Source organism: Mytilus edulis, chromosome 5 (assembly GCF_963676685.1).
Source record: "Mytilus edulis chromosome 5, xbMytEdul2.2, whole genome shotgun sequence".
Taxonomy (NCBI): Eukaryota; Metazoa; Mollusca; class Bivalvia; order Mytilida; family Mytilidae; genus Mytilus; species Mytilus edulis.
In genome coordinates this window covers 59,614,664-59,627,509 of record NC_092348.1, presented here as the reverse complement: position 1 = coordinate 59,627,509, position 12,846 = coordinate 59,614,664, and the positions used below count along the sequence as shown (strand labels likewise).

Sequence of the window (12,846 nt, the reverse complement as noted above, 5' to 3'; positions counted from 1 at the left end):
ACATACATTTCAGCCGACTATAAAACTAACAAAAATATTCCTTTACAAATACATTTGACAGGTCTCTGCAGATTAAGGGAAATGATGCTTTACACCCCTCTATAAAGTTCTCGTTTTCAATTGGTTTAATACCAGGCAAATGTAGATGCACCTTACACTTTATAACCCCTATAAAATTATTTGAATGATGATGCTTTGCTACCTAGACAAAGAAACACATTTGCGGATAAATTTACATCATAGAAAAATACATGACAAAGATTTCCATTTGCAGAGGTATACAAATACATAAGTTTGCGGAAGTTTTGAGATAGTTATAAATATATGCAAATTCTAAACTTTAAAATGGTTTGATTAGGTGTTAATATATTTTATAAACCGCGGTCTCTCATAACCGCCCATATATAGGAGGGTATAGCACAAGAAATGTTGATATTTACTACATGTAAAGACAAGATAAACTAAATGCAGCGGTTTGTAAATATATGTAAATGTCGGTCTCTGAATACATTTACATAACATTTGCATACCTCTTCAAATCCGGGATTTCGTGTAGTGATAAATGTATAAGAGTTAACCAACACATGTTGTTCCTATATTACTTACGACGGTAATCTATTTTTAGTACCTATAAACATTGATTTTTTAATAAACTCCCTCAAAAGGATTGCATATAAAAAGAGGAAGATGTTGTACAATTACGGATGAGAGAATAACCAACCAGAGACATTTCACACGTGTCGTCAAATAGTATGATGTTTTAATTGATTTGCAATATTATGTTAATTTCCAAGCATTATTTGCCCCTGTTTGATTTTACAGATTACATTATATAAGGAAATGAAACACTAAAAACGATTAATGACAAGACCATGTGGTTGCAAACGATTTTCTGGCATCAGAGGTAAAGACCTAATTCCCAATGGGAGGCGGAAAAAATATTGTATTTAAGGATGTAAACTAGTGCCACCTCAAACCAAAAACCAAATAAGTTTTACGAGAAGGATAATATTTTTTATTCAATATGAAATTTTCTTGTATTATGTGCGTATAATTTTTTATAAATACGTTTTACTGGTGTATAATGTTCAATTAGAAATATCGAAAACTGGCTAAAATTACAGGCATAGTTAAAGGCATCAATATCTAGATATCTTCAGTTTGACTTCTTTAGTCCACGCGCTGCTCTGTGATAGTCCATTAAACTATTTATATTTCTTTTTGCGTCTGAAAAAATAAATAAAACATTATCCTATAAGTCATAGTGTTAAAAAAAAATGCATTTTTTCTTACTTGATAATTACGATGAAAGATCTCACAGAAAATGCATGACTCTTAGATTGGTAACTTGTGTCTGTTGTTTTTATGGACATGGAAGTGAAGGATTGAGCCCTCATATGTAAACATTAAACATAGCCACACTCTTTATATATCTGTCTAAATGCAAAGGCTACTAATGCATTTTGTGGGTGTCATTGGTTGCTGACATTAGATTTCGTTTTATTTTTTTGGTTTTGAATCTTACTATACTGCATGAGGATTTATTTATTGTTAAAGGAAATGGTGCTGTGTCCTACATTTATTTACAATATTTCATATCAGTTCTGGTAAAATAGTTATCTCATATGCAATCATTGATTAATATTCTTCTTGTATATTTACCGTTGCAGTTTTCTTCATCAGATCCATCGTCACAATCCGTGTCATTGTCACACAAGTAAGACTTTAAAATGCATTGTAATCCACTTTTACATTTTACCTCATAACTAAGACATTGCTTTGCTACATTAAAATAAATAATAACAATAAATGATAAACAAATTAATTAGAAACGTAATTAAAATCTCTTAATAGCATTATCTGCAAAACGGGAAGCATAGCTACAAATTTCGTGTTTTCGATCATTGAGAATCACACTTCCAAAGACACATCAACTGGATAAGACGTCATTGAATTACTGAAGTATTTGATCGACAACATAGTTTTTCGGTGGATTAATATTTTAGCATACAATAGGGATAGAAATGGGTATCAAGTGTGCACCACTACTTGCCGCCTTGTTTTTGTACTTGGAAGTACAATTCCTACAGAACTTTCGGAACGCTCAAAGCCAAACATTTGAAATCCGAATATGTATAAGTACCGAAACCGTTGAAGAGCTATATGTCAAAAATACCTAAAATAATTAGCCGAATTCATCTAAAGCCAACTTTGTCTGAGGAAGTTGAAACCTTAGTTTCTTAATAATTTTTAAATTTATAAACGGACAATTTTAGTAAAGTTTGTTGAATCATGTTAATACCGAAGCACCGACTACTGAACTGATGATACCCTCGGGGACTGATAGTCCACCAGCACAGGTATCGACCCAGTGATGTAAAAAATTGAAAACACCACTTTCAATAATTTCTTGCGTCCGCAGCGGTTTTCCGGATATATCTTCATCTTAAGTTTTATTTAAATAGTCATATATTTGTGTCGTTTAAACTGTGTCAAACCGACACAGTTTAAACGACACAAATATATGACTATTTAAATAAAACTTAAGATGAAGATATATCCGGAAAACCGCTGCGGACGCAAGAAATTATTGAAAGTGGTGTTTTCAATTTTTTACATCACTGGGTCGATACCTGTGCTGGTGGACTATCAGTCCCCGAGGGTATCATCAGTTCAGTAGTCGGTGCTTCGGTATTAACATGATTCAACAAACTTTACTAAAATTGTCCGTTAGGTTTATATTATAGTGTCGTTATTACATTTGACATCCACCGTGAACAATTCAATACACTAGTATTATCTGTGTTACTCATATAATAAAATTGAGAATGGAAATGGGGAATGTGTCAAAGAGACAACAACCCGACCAAATAAAAAACAACAGCAGAGGGTCACCAACAGGTCTTCAATGTAGCGAGAAATTCCCGCACCCGGAGGCGTCCTTCAGCTGGCCCCTAAACAAATATATACTAGTCCAGTGATAATGAACGCCATACTAATTTCCAAATTGTACACAAGAAACTAAAATTAAAATGATACAAGACTAACAAGGCCAGAGGCTCCTGACTTGGGACAGGCGCAAAAATGCGGCGGTGTTAAACATGTTTGTGAGATCTCAACCCTCCCCCTATACCTCTAACTAATGTAGAAAAGTAAACGCATAACAATACGCACATTAAAATTCAGTTCAAGAGAAGTCCGAGTCTGATGTCAGAAGATGTAACCATGTTATACATTTATAATCAAGCTGTTTATAGCTGTTTTCGTTTAGTCATTGATAATGAATAACATAATGTTAATATTAACAGTACGAAGTTCAAACCTTGTACCCAAAATAAAAATGTTCTCATTGTATTTTTTTTTCTCGACCAAAATATTGTTTTAATCTAAGAGGTACTTTTAGTATTACATATTTCATTTTCATATAATGACGATTATTTTGTTTTATCTACCGCTGACTTTAATCAAACATGGCTTGCAAGACATTAGTGATGCAATGTCACAATAATGTTACGTTTTATTTTGCTTTCAACCTTTTGCATTGATCATTCATGTGGACATTTATATTGCGAACTGAAATTGGCAAATAAAAGTTTTCTTTCCATTCGTTGGGAAACATATGGAATATTAATATATGTTTAAAAAAGAAATTTTCAATTACGACAATAAAGGTTAAGGATTACCCGCACACATGTTTACGTCTTCATCTGAGTTGTCTGGACAATGTTTAAGACCATCACATTGGAACCTAGGATTTACACAGTGTACTCCATTCTTGCATCTTACTTCCCCTTTAGGACATTCCGGTGCGTTCGCTGTAACAACAGTAATGCATTATGTAAGATAAGCAAAATCTAAATCCAGCTTCACTGATAACTGATATATTGTCTCTCTCTCTTTCTCTCCCGCTCACGCACATTAACATTATATTTAAAAAAAAACCAACATAAACATCTCATATTATCGTGCTTAAGCATTTTTAAAGTGCATCATTTACTTCCAAAGTACTTAGAACTACCAATAGGATTTCATTGTTGAGCATCAGTAAGACCTTTCATGAAAGTCCGTTTTATATTACAAGTTTCAATTTATGTTTGTCTGTAATAAAAAGTTATTGACATATCAATTGGTTCATGGATCATTTGATGACGAATTTCAAAGATCAATAACAAAGACGTGTACAGAAAACATAAACATGATCGTAAATTGTTAATACTATGAAATATGAATTACCTCTACAAAACTCTGGGTCAATATTGGACCCATCTAAACAAAAGGCATCATCTGTTGCCACACAAAGGAGCCTAGTGGGAAAACATTGCAAGTTGTTTCTACATTTCATAAAACCGCTGGTACACTGGAAATCTGTAATTCATCTTTCGAAATGTATCAAATTAAAAAAAAACAACATAAAAGCACTGATGTTCAGTTATTTTTCGGGTTACTGACTTGTAAAGAAATATCTATGGTTAATTTAAGCTCCATTGAGAAATAAAATTATAGAAATAACACAGCATTTTTTTATATATCAGCAATGTCGTCTGATCTATAATTTTACCGATGTCGTACTATACTTGATTGTGACATTTTGACAAAGCGAGTGCCCCGTGCATAGCAGAAAATAATTAACCTATCAACGCAACTGGTCTGGTTCCTTTTGGTTGTTATGAGATTCTGTAATTTTTTTATTGCAACCTTGATTCCACTTTAAATCGATTAACGAAATTTGCCTCTTTTTTAAACCGAATGACGAGATTTGTCTCTTTTAAATTGATTGACGAGATTTGTCTCGTTTTAAATTAATTGACGAGATTTGTCTCTTTGAAATCAATTGACAAGATTTGTGTTTTTTAAAATTTATTGACGAGATTTGTCTCTAACACAGGTAATGTTATTTGTTCTTATATTCCTATTCATTATTTGTTTACTTACCTTTAAGTAGAAAAAAATATATATATGATAAGTTCCGTTTAAAATCATTAAAAAATGCTTTTAAAGAATTTACTCATTAAGTACCTTTGCACATTTCTTGATCTTCATCAGATTCATCATTACACTTTGTGTAACCATCGCATAAATAATGTTGATGGACACATTCTATGTTATTTTTACATTTTACAGTCCCACTTGGACAGCTGAAATCTGTAATTGCATATATTACACAAAGAACATTAAATACATGACATGTAAGCATCCTTGGGGTTACGATGAAAATTGTCGAAATTAAAATGTTAACGTTGAGTAAATAGTCAGCCTGAACAAAGATGCATTTTCTTTTTTTTAAATACAGCCCTTGGATGGTGTAAACTTCCCAAAAAACGTGTATGGTGTAATGGTGTAAGGTGTATGGTGCAATGGTGTAAGGTGTATGGTGCTATGGTGTATGGTGTAAGGGGAATGGTGTTATGGTGTATGAGGAATGGTGTGATTGTGTAACGTGTGATCGGGAATGGTGTGAATGATGGTGTACGACATTTCATAAGTTGAAAAGGAAGTTCTTTTTATTTTGTTTTTTTTTTTCAAATTGTAAAACATCAACAATAATAATAATCTTAATATTTGAAATTTAATTGCATTATGGGTAATTTTGAATCGTGTAGATAGAATGGGTAATGGTGTATGGTGTAATGTGTAAGGTGTATGGTGCAAAGGTGTAACGTGTATGGTGTAATGGTGTATGGTGTATGATGTTATGGTGTATGGTGTTAGTGGGAAGTTTACACCATCCAAGGACTGTAGAAAAAGCGTTATAAAAAGTAAATAATTGTTCACCTGTTCGACGTTAAAGTCATTAGGGAGTTTCGATCATATTTGTATTATATTTTATCGTATATTGCTATTGTTATATGTATTTTCTGGTTTCCTTCAATCTATTAAAGTTTCAACAAGTTTCGGGTCTCTCTCTCTCTCTCTCTCTCTCTCTCTCTCTCTCTCTCTCTCGGTAAAAGTTTGATTTTTTTCTTTTGATAGACATTTTCCTAACTTCCAAATATTGTGTACAGAAAGCTATGTTGATGATTCCGATCGAAAGTGTGTATAGCCATTTCATACCGAGTATGCATGATAGCAAAATGAAGAACAGGATACTTGATATAATAAAGAGTTGATTCTACAATAAGCAAAAAAAAAAAACATAAACATATTGTCGTGTTCAAGAATTTTTTTTTAATTGCTTCATTAACTTTCAGAGTACTTATAACATGTATAACGCCAGACAGGACTTCATCGTTGAGCACCTGCAGTAAGACCAATGCTGAATGAAAGTCCGTTTTATATTACAAATATTCAATTTATTATTGTATTGTAATAAAAAGTTACCGACATATTTCATTACAGATTTAATTAGTTTGTGGCGCGTCCTGGCGTATAAAATTATAATCCTGGTACTTTAGATACTATTTACACCACTGGGTCGATTCCACTGCTGGTGGACGTTTCGTCCCCAAGGGTATCACCAGCCCAGTAGTCAGCACTTCGGTGTTGACATGAATATCAATTATATGGTCATTTTTATAAATTTTCTGTTTACAAAACTTTGAATTTTTCGAAAAACTAAGGATTTTCTTACCCCAGGAATAGATTACCTTTGCCTTATTTGGCACAACTTTTTTGAATTTTGAGTCCTTAATGCTCTTCAACTTTGTATTTGTTTGGCTTTTTAACTATTTTGATCTGAGCGTCACTGATGAGTCTTGTGTAGACGAAACGCGCGTCCTGGCGTATAAAATTATAATCCTGGTACTTTTGATAACTATTGATTACGAATTGAAAGATTAACAAACAATACGTGTACAGAAAACATAAACATAATCGCAAGTTATGAATACTATGAAATATGGATTACCTCTACAAAACTCTGGGTCAATATCGGACCGATCGTTACAGAAGGCATTCTCTGTTCCAGCACAAAGGAACTCAATTGGAAAACATTCCAAGTTGTTTCTACATTTCATAAAACCACTTGGACACTGGAAATCTGTAATTCATAACTCGAAATATATCATGTAAAAAGAAACGGTTTGAAGAATTTTTGTTCAAAGATTGTCTTTATTATTACCATACTTATTTTGGTTTCAGATTTGTAACTAAAATTCTACGGTTACTTATCGCTCCTTTGAAAAAGAAAATCATAGCAATGAAAAAGCCTGAACTCAACTTAAAGTTTAATCTAGCACATGTTTCAACTTTGTCAGGTCTTTATAATGACATAGCTACATGTATTACATACATTTATTTATTCGTAGACCTAATAAAAATCATTTTAAGAGCTTGATAAGGGTAAAAAGAAGCGTACCGTATATTTTCATTTGATGCAATTACAAAAAATTCTTTTCAAACAATGTACTTGTATTGTTTAAATTGCAATTTGAAAAAAAAGATACTTAAAAGAGAAGAAACATCCATAACAAATATACATATATATATCAAGAAATCCTTCGTTTCAATTTTGCACGTTTGGTCTTAATGACTGGTGTCACTAGTGCAGACGGCGCTGTCGAATTTTCCAAAGTTCAAACTCGGTTTTGGGTTAGGTTCGTGTAGCTCATTCTTCAGTTTTCTTTGCAGTGTATTGTTTGTCTTTTATCGTTTATCTTATTTTCATGCTGTGGTCTTTTTTGTTTGTGTGTGATTGCTTCTGATTGTCCCAATGCTATCGTCTCTCTCGCTTTAAATGTTGAATTTAAAATTTAAAGCTGTAACGTTTTATTCGAAAAGAATACACGTGTATTTTCATTTGATGCAATTACAAAACATTCTTTTCAAACAATGTACTTGTATTGTTTAAATTGCAAATTGAAAAAAGACACTTTAAAGAGAAGAAACATCCATAACAAATATATATATATCAAGAAATCCTTCGTTTCAATTTTGCACGTTTGGTCTTAATGACTGGTGTCACTAGTGCAGACGGCGCTGTCGAATTTTCCAAAGTTCAAACTCGGTTTTGGGTTAGGTTCGTGTAGCTCATTCTTCAGTTTTCTTTGCAGTGTATTGTTTGTCTTTTATCGTTTATCTTATTTTCATGCTGTGGTCTTTTTTGTTTGTGTGTGATTGCTTCTGATTGTCCCGATGCTATCTTCGCTCTCGCTTTAAATGTTGAATTTGAAATTTAAAGCTGTAACGTTTTATTCGAAAAGAATACACGTGTATTTTCATTTGATGCAATTACAAAACATTCTTTTCAAACAATGTACTTGTATTGTTTAAATTGCAATTTGAAAAAAGACACTTTTAAAGAGAAGAAACATCCATAACAAATATATATATATAAAAAAAAATCCTTCGTTTCAATTTTGCACGTTTGGTCTTAATGACTGGTGTCACTAGTGCAGACGGCGCTGTCGAATTTTCCAAAGTTCAAACTCGGTTTTGGGTTAGGTTCGTGTATTTCCGCTGAAAATGTTTGATTTTAAGATTTCAAAACATCACTAGCTACACTAGCGACATGAGTTTGTGTTATAACTTTGCAGATATCAGTAAAGTAGTTTGATCTGTAAGTCTACAGATTGCGTCCTATTTCTAATTGTGACATTTTGACGGAATTGGCATTCATATGGCGGGTGAATCATGCATAGCAGAAAATGGTAAACCTGTCAACGCACCCGGTCTGGTTCCTTTGGATGTCATGGAATTCTTTCAATTTTTGTTTGCGACCTTGGTTCGTCTTTTAAATCGATTGACGAGATTTGTTTCTTTTAAATTGATTGAAAAGATTTGTCTCTGTTAAATCGATTGTAGAGATATGTCTCTGTTAAATCGATTGACGAGATTTGTCTCTTTTAAATTGATTGACGAGATTTGTCTCCTTTAAATGGATTCACGAGATTTGAACATCGGTAATCTACTTCCGCCTTAATTTCATATACATTTTTTGTTAACTTAGTTCTAAGTAGAATAATATATTTATGATAAGTTCCGTATAAAGTTTTCAAAAAGTGCATGTCAAGAACTTACTGATTTTTACTCATGAATTACCTTTGCACATTTCTGGATCTTCGTCTGATTCATCGTTACAGTCTTTATATCCATCGCATAGATAACCTCGACGTACACATTCTATGTTATTTTTACATTTTACAGCCCCACTTGAACAGCTGAACTCTGTAATTGATTAACATATAAGACCCAAAAATGGAATACGGAAATTCAATACATTACATATTTACACACGAATGCATCCCTGTGGTAACGAGGCAAATTGTCGAAATCAAAATGTTAACTGAAAGTAAATAGCTTTTATGTTTATCAACATTGCATTTTTTTAAAGGAAAAAGACGTCATAAAAAGTAAAGAATTGTCGTTCGAAGTTAGAGCCATTCAGTAGTTTAAATCATATTTGTATTTTAGTCTATCGTGTATTGTCATTGTTACATGTATTTTCTAGTTTCCTTCAATCTTTTATAGCTTCAGCACGTTGAAGCTAATAGAAAAAGGTTTTCCTAGAGATCAATAAATAATATGAAAGAACAATAACTTCATCTAATATTTTTGATAGAAAGTGAATGTACCAAAGATTTATTTCATGAAATCTGCTGATTGAACAATAATATTTCTAAAGACAAGATAGGTTTTCAATCGTATCCAATCATTTCACTTATTGGACAATAATTGAAGCTTCGGTGCATAAACAATGTGTGTTTGTTAAGGTTATACATGAAAAGTTATTCATTGATTGTGAAATCAAATCTAAAATAACCTGGCGCCAGTTTGTTTTTGCAAAAGACGTACCATAATTGTTCTGTTCGTGATTTATTACAGAAATCATTTGCTGGAGTTTATCTTCAAATCAGAGATACATTAGTATACTGTGTCTATATGTCATTGCAAGGTACTGCTTTTAAACATATGGAGTGATAAAATGTATATATCAATGTTAAGTATAAAAAATTCAAAGCAATTTCAAGAAAATGACGTGAATGAGTATGATTCACAGTAAAGATACTTGCTATTTCAACAATATTTTGTGCTTCAAAACGCGCTGCTGTAATTTAGTTTTACAACGATACAACCTTAAATCATCCTTGCTTGACGACCTGTTAAATGATAGTATTATAACGTAATATTTCAGCAGTTTCTAAACGAAGAACTTCAATGTTTCAAATGATAGGACCCGTTGAAATCGTTTAATGTTGTAAGAAAAAGAAAAAAAGAAGATTAAAAAAAAAAATTCTCCGTCTACCTTTAATAATGTGTTCCTATCGTTTTTTTTATATTATTTTGCTACGTTTTCCTTGATGATTGAAATGAGTGAGACATTGGACATTAACCTCTGGGCCATTTCCATTCAACAATAAAGAATATCCATGTCAGTATATGAGATATTACCTCTGCAGAATTCAGGATCTTCGTCAGATTGATCGTCACAATGGACATGTCCATTACATAGTCCTCCCCATGGAATACATTGCACATTATCCTTACATTTCTCACAATTGTTTTCTGCAACTGAGAGTCAATTAGGCCATTTTAAATGGAGATACATTACACATTGTTTGTAAAATCTTAAAATTGTTTAAATTTTTAAATGAATAAATTGAATTGCAATTTACCTTTGAAGACATATCATTTGTAATCGACCAAACCCTATTATTAAGTTGATTATGTTATTGATAATTCATAGTATTAAACTGTTATGTCGAACAACGCACTGAGGGGGGTCAGAGTTGATCCAATGAAATGTCTAATTTGCTTTAAAATGTTAAGGTTGGTGTGTTCCTGATGAAGGTTAACATAGAAACGCGCTTCCAAATCACTCAATGTTCATACTCGTTCATATTACAAGTATATTCTAATTAAAAGCTTTCATTTAGCATGTTGAATAAAAATAACCGTATATTATTATATATACTTCCAAATATATAAAAACATTTACGCTTAATCAATTCAAATGCTTACCTGACAATGAAAGGTTTGTGCAGAATCCAATCACAAATATTGTCAACGGAAGATAATTCATTTTTTCCTGTCTAAAAAAAAATAAAAAACACTTACAACTGTGATACAGACCAATGTTTCAGTGTTATAGCATCAGTTCTCTTATAAAACTTGAATAAAAACAGTTGAAACTTTAAAGAAATAGTACTACGTAAAGAAGATCAAGCGAATGAAACAGAAGAAAACATTTCCTAGTTTATAATCAAGCGTGGTTAGAAATTGGTTGGAAAAAGAGAAATTAAGTAGCAAAAGACATTTATAGAAATTATGTTCAAACCTGACATTTACATGATATACCTTCGCAATGCATTGCGCGTTATTACTGCAAACCAAGATGGGATAACCGTATAAAATTAAGACTTTACCTCGTCAAAATTATCTTTCCATAACATTACGTCACTTGAATTTTTAAGTCAGTGTAGGGATGACGCGCTATCAGTTTAACTCTTGAAAAGCGATAAATGTTTCCCCCATAGAATCATTGTGATCCTTTTATATAAGTTGTATTTGAACAAATCTTAATATTCCCCTCTGAGTATTATATTCACCTCTTAAATGTCTAAGTATATGATAATACTTTTTATCAACCTGTAGTCTAATGTTAAAAAAATATAGATTATGAAGCAAGATGATGTATCAAATAGTTTTGCTTTATACGCTTTCAAAAAAAAAAATAAAGTCAACTCAAACACGCAATAACTTAAAAGATGAACACTCCTTTTAAAGATTTTTGTTCACCTACCTTATAAAGAGTTTCATTTCTATTGTTTCATTTCAACAGGGAATTTATTTATTTATTTATTTAATATCTTTATTTATTTTTATTTAATTTTTATACTTTTATAGATTTAATCTATTAATTCTTATTTTTTTTTATTTATTTATTCATTTTTTATAACCTTCTTTGATTAATCATTTTATTCAAGTAAGAGCACTTTACTTAATCTTTATCTGTATATCAGATACTGCACCTTTATATTTATAGTCCGATGGGACTATGTAATAGGTCAAAGAAATGTAAATAATTTATTGATTCTCAATAACGTTTCCCATTTACATTTGTAAGTCGATATTGTTATTAATTTATATTCACCGTGTAGAACGCCTCATGTGGGGTGTCAGCTATATATCTGATACCATAAAAAATCGTCAAAAGTAGATTTTTATCCAGAAACTTGTTTATGAAGCCTTAAAATCTGCAACACAGAAAACTAGAGAGAGGTGTGTGAAAAAAAACAGAGCACTGAAAACGTCTGCTTCTTCTTGTTGGAAATAGACTATGGTTCGGTTCCTTCCGTGTAATACTTTTTTTTGTCCTAACAATTCTCAAAAAAGAATGGTTGATCCTTGAACTTACTTTGATCGTTTTTCTCCGCTTCAAAACCGCCATCCTGATTCAAACAAAGCCGACATCCCGCATGTGGCGTTCTACACGGTAATATTTCTTATTCATTTTAACAATTTCCATAACAATAACAGGTCTTAATAAATGGATGAATTTAAAACATTTTTCTGGACTCTCGTCTGATTCAAGATACTGTTATAAAAAGTTAAATTAAAAAAAAAATCTAATAAAGTAATATTCTTACCCGAGACAAATATGTTCATGTAATAGCTATGATAGACCAGAATCCTAAGGAATTATAAGCTTTTATAGTACCTATAACATTTGTCGTTTATTTATTGTGTCAGGCTCACTGTTTAAATCGCTAACAAACCTAATTTCAGACAATTATCAAATAATCGTGTATAATTTTCTTATGTATTTCTACAAATGGCCAATTTAGTACAAGATATTACAGTTGTAAAGTTCAATCTTTTAAAAGGCTCAATAATTGACTAGTCATCAAATTATAACGCACTCATGAATACAATTTGAAAACTATTACCCCAAAAATTCATTATAACAAT

General features: G+C 31.7%; 1 protein-coding gene across 1 annotated transcript; it reads right to left on the bottom strand.

The window, feature by feature from the left end:
• Positions 1-992: 992 nt before the first annotated feature.
• LOC139524084 (very low-density lipoprotein receptor-like) lies at positions 993-12,629 on the bottom strand. The gene is made up of 10 exons (XM_071318646.1): positions 12,525-12,629; positions 10,897-10,967; positions 10,327-10,446; positions 8,977-9,102; positions 6,845-6,976; positions 5,017-5,142; positions 4,234-4,365; positions 3,684-3,815; positions 1,663-1,782; positions 993-1,227 (listed from the first exon to the last, which is right to left on the bottom strand). Exons 2-10 carry the CDS (start codon positions 10,955-10,957, stop codon positions 1,157-1,159), a joined length of 1,020 nt encoding a protein of 339 aa, XP_071174747.1. The 5' UTR covers positions 10,958-10,967; positions 12,525-12,629; the 3' UTR covers positions 993-1,156.
• Between the last annotated feature and the right edge of the window lie 217 nt (positions 12,630-12,846).

Bases quoted from the DNA above. Each gene is read 5' to 3' on its own strand.
- LOC139524084 (XM_071318646.1), bottom strand. From the start codon at position 10,957: ATGAATTATCTTCCGTTGACAATATTTGTGATTGGATTCTGCACAAAC. The intron at 10,447-10,896 runs GTAAGCATTTGA...ATTGACTCTCAG, and splicing joins CACAAACCTTTCATTGTCAG to TTGCAGAAAACAATTGTGAG. The intron at 3,816-4,233 runs GTAATTCATATT...CTGTTGTTACAG, and splicing joins TGACCCAGAGTTTTGTAGAG to CGAACGCACCGGAATGTCCT.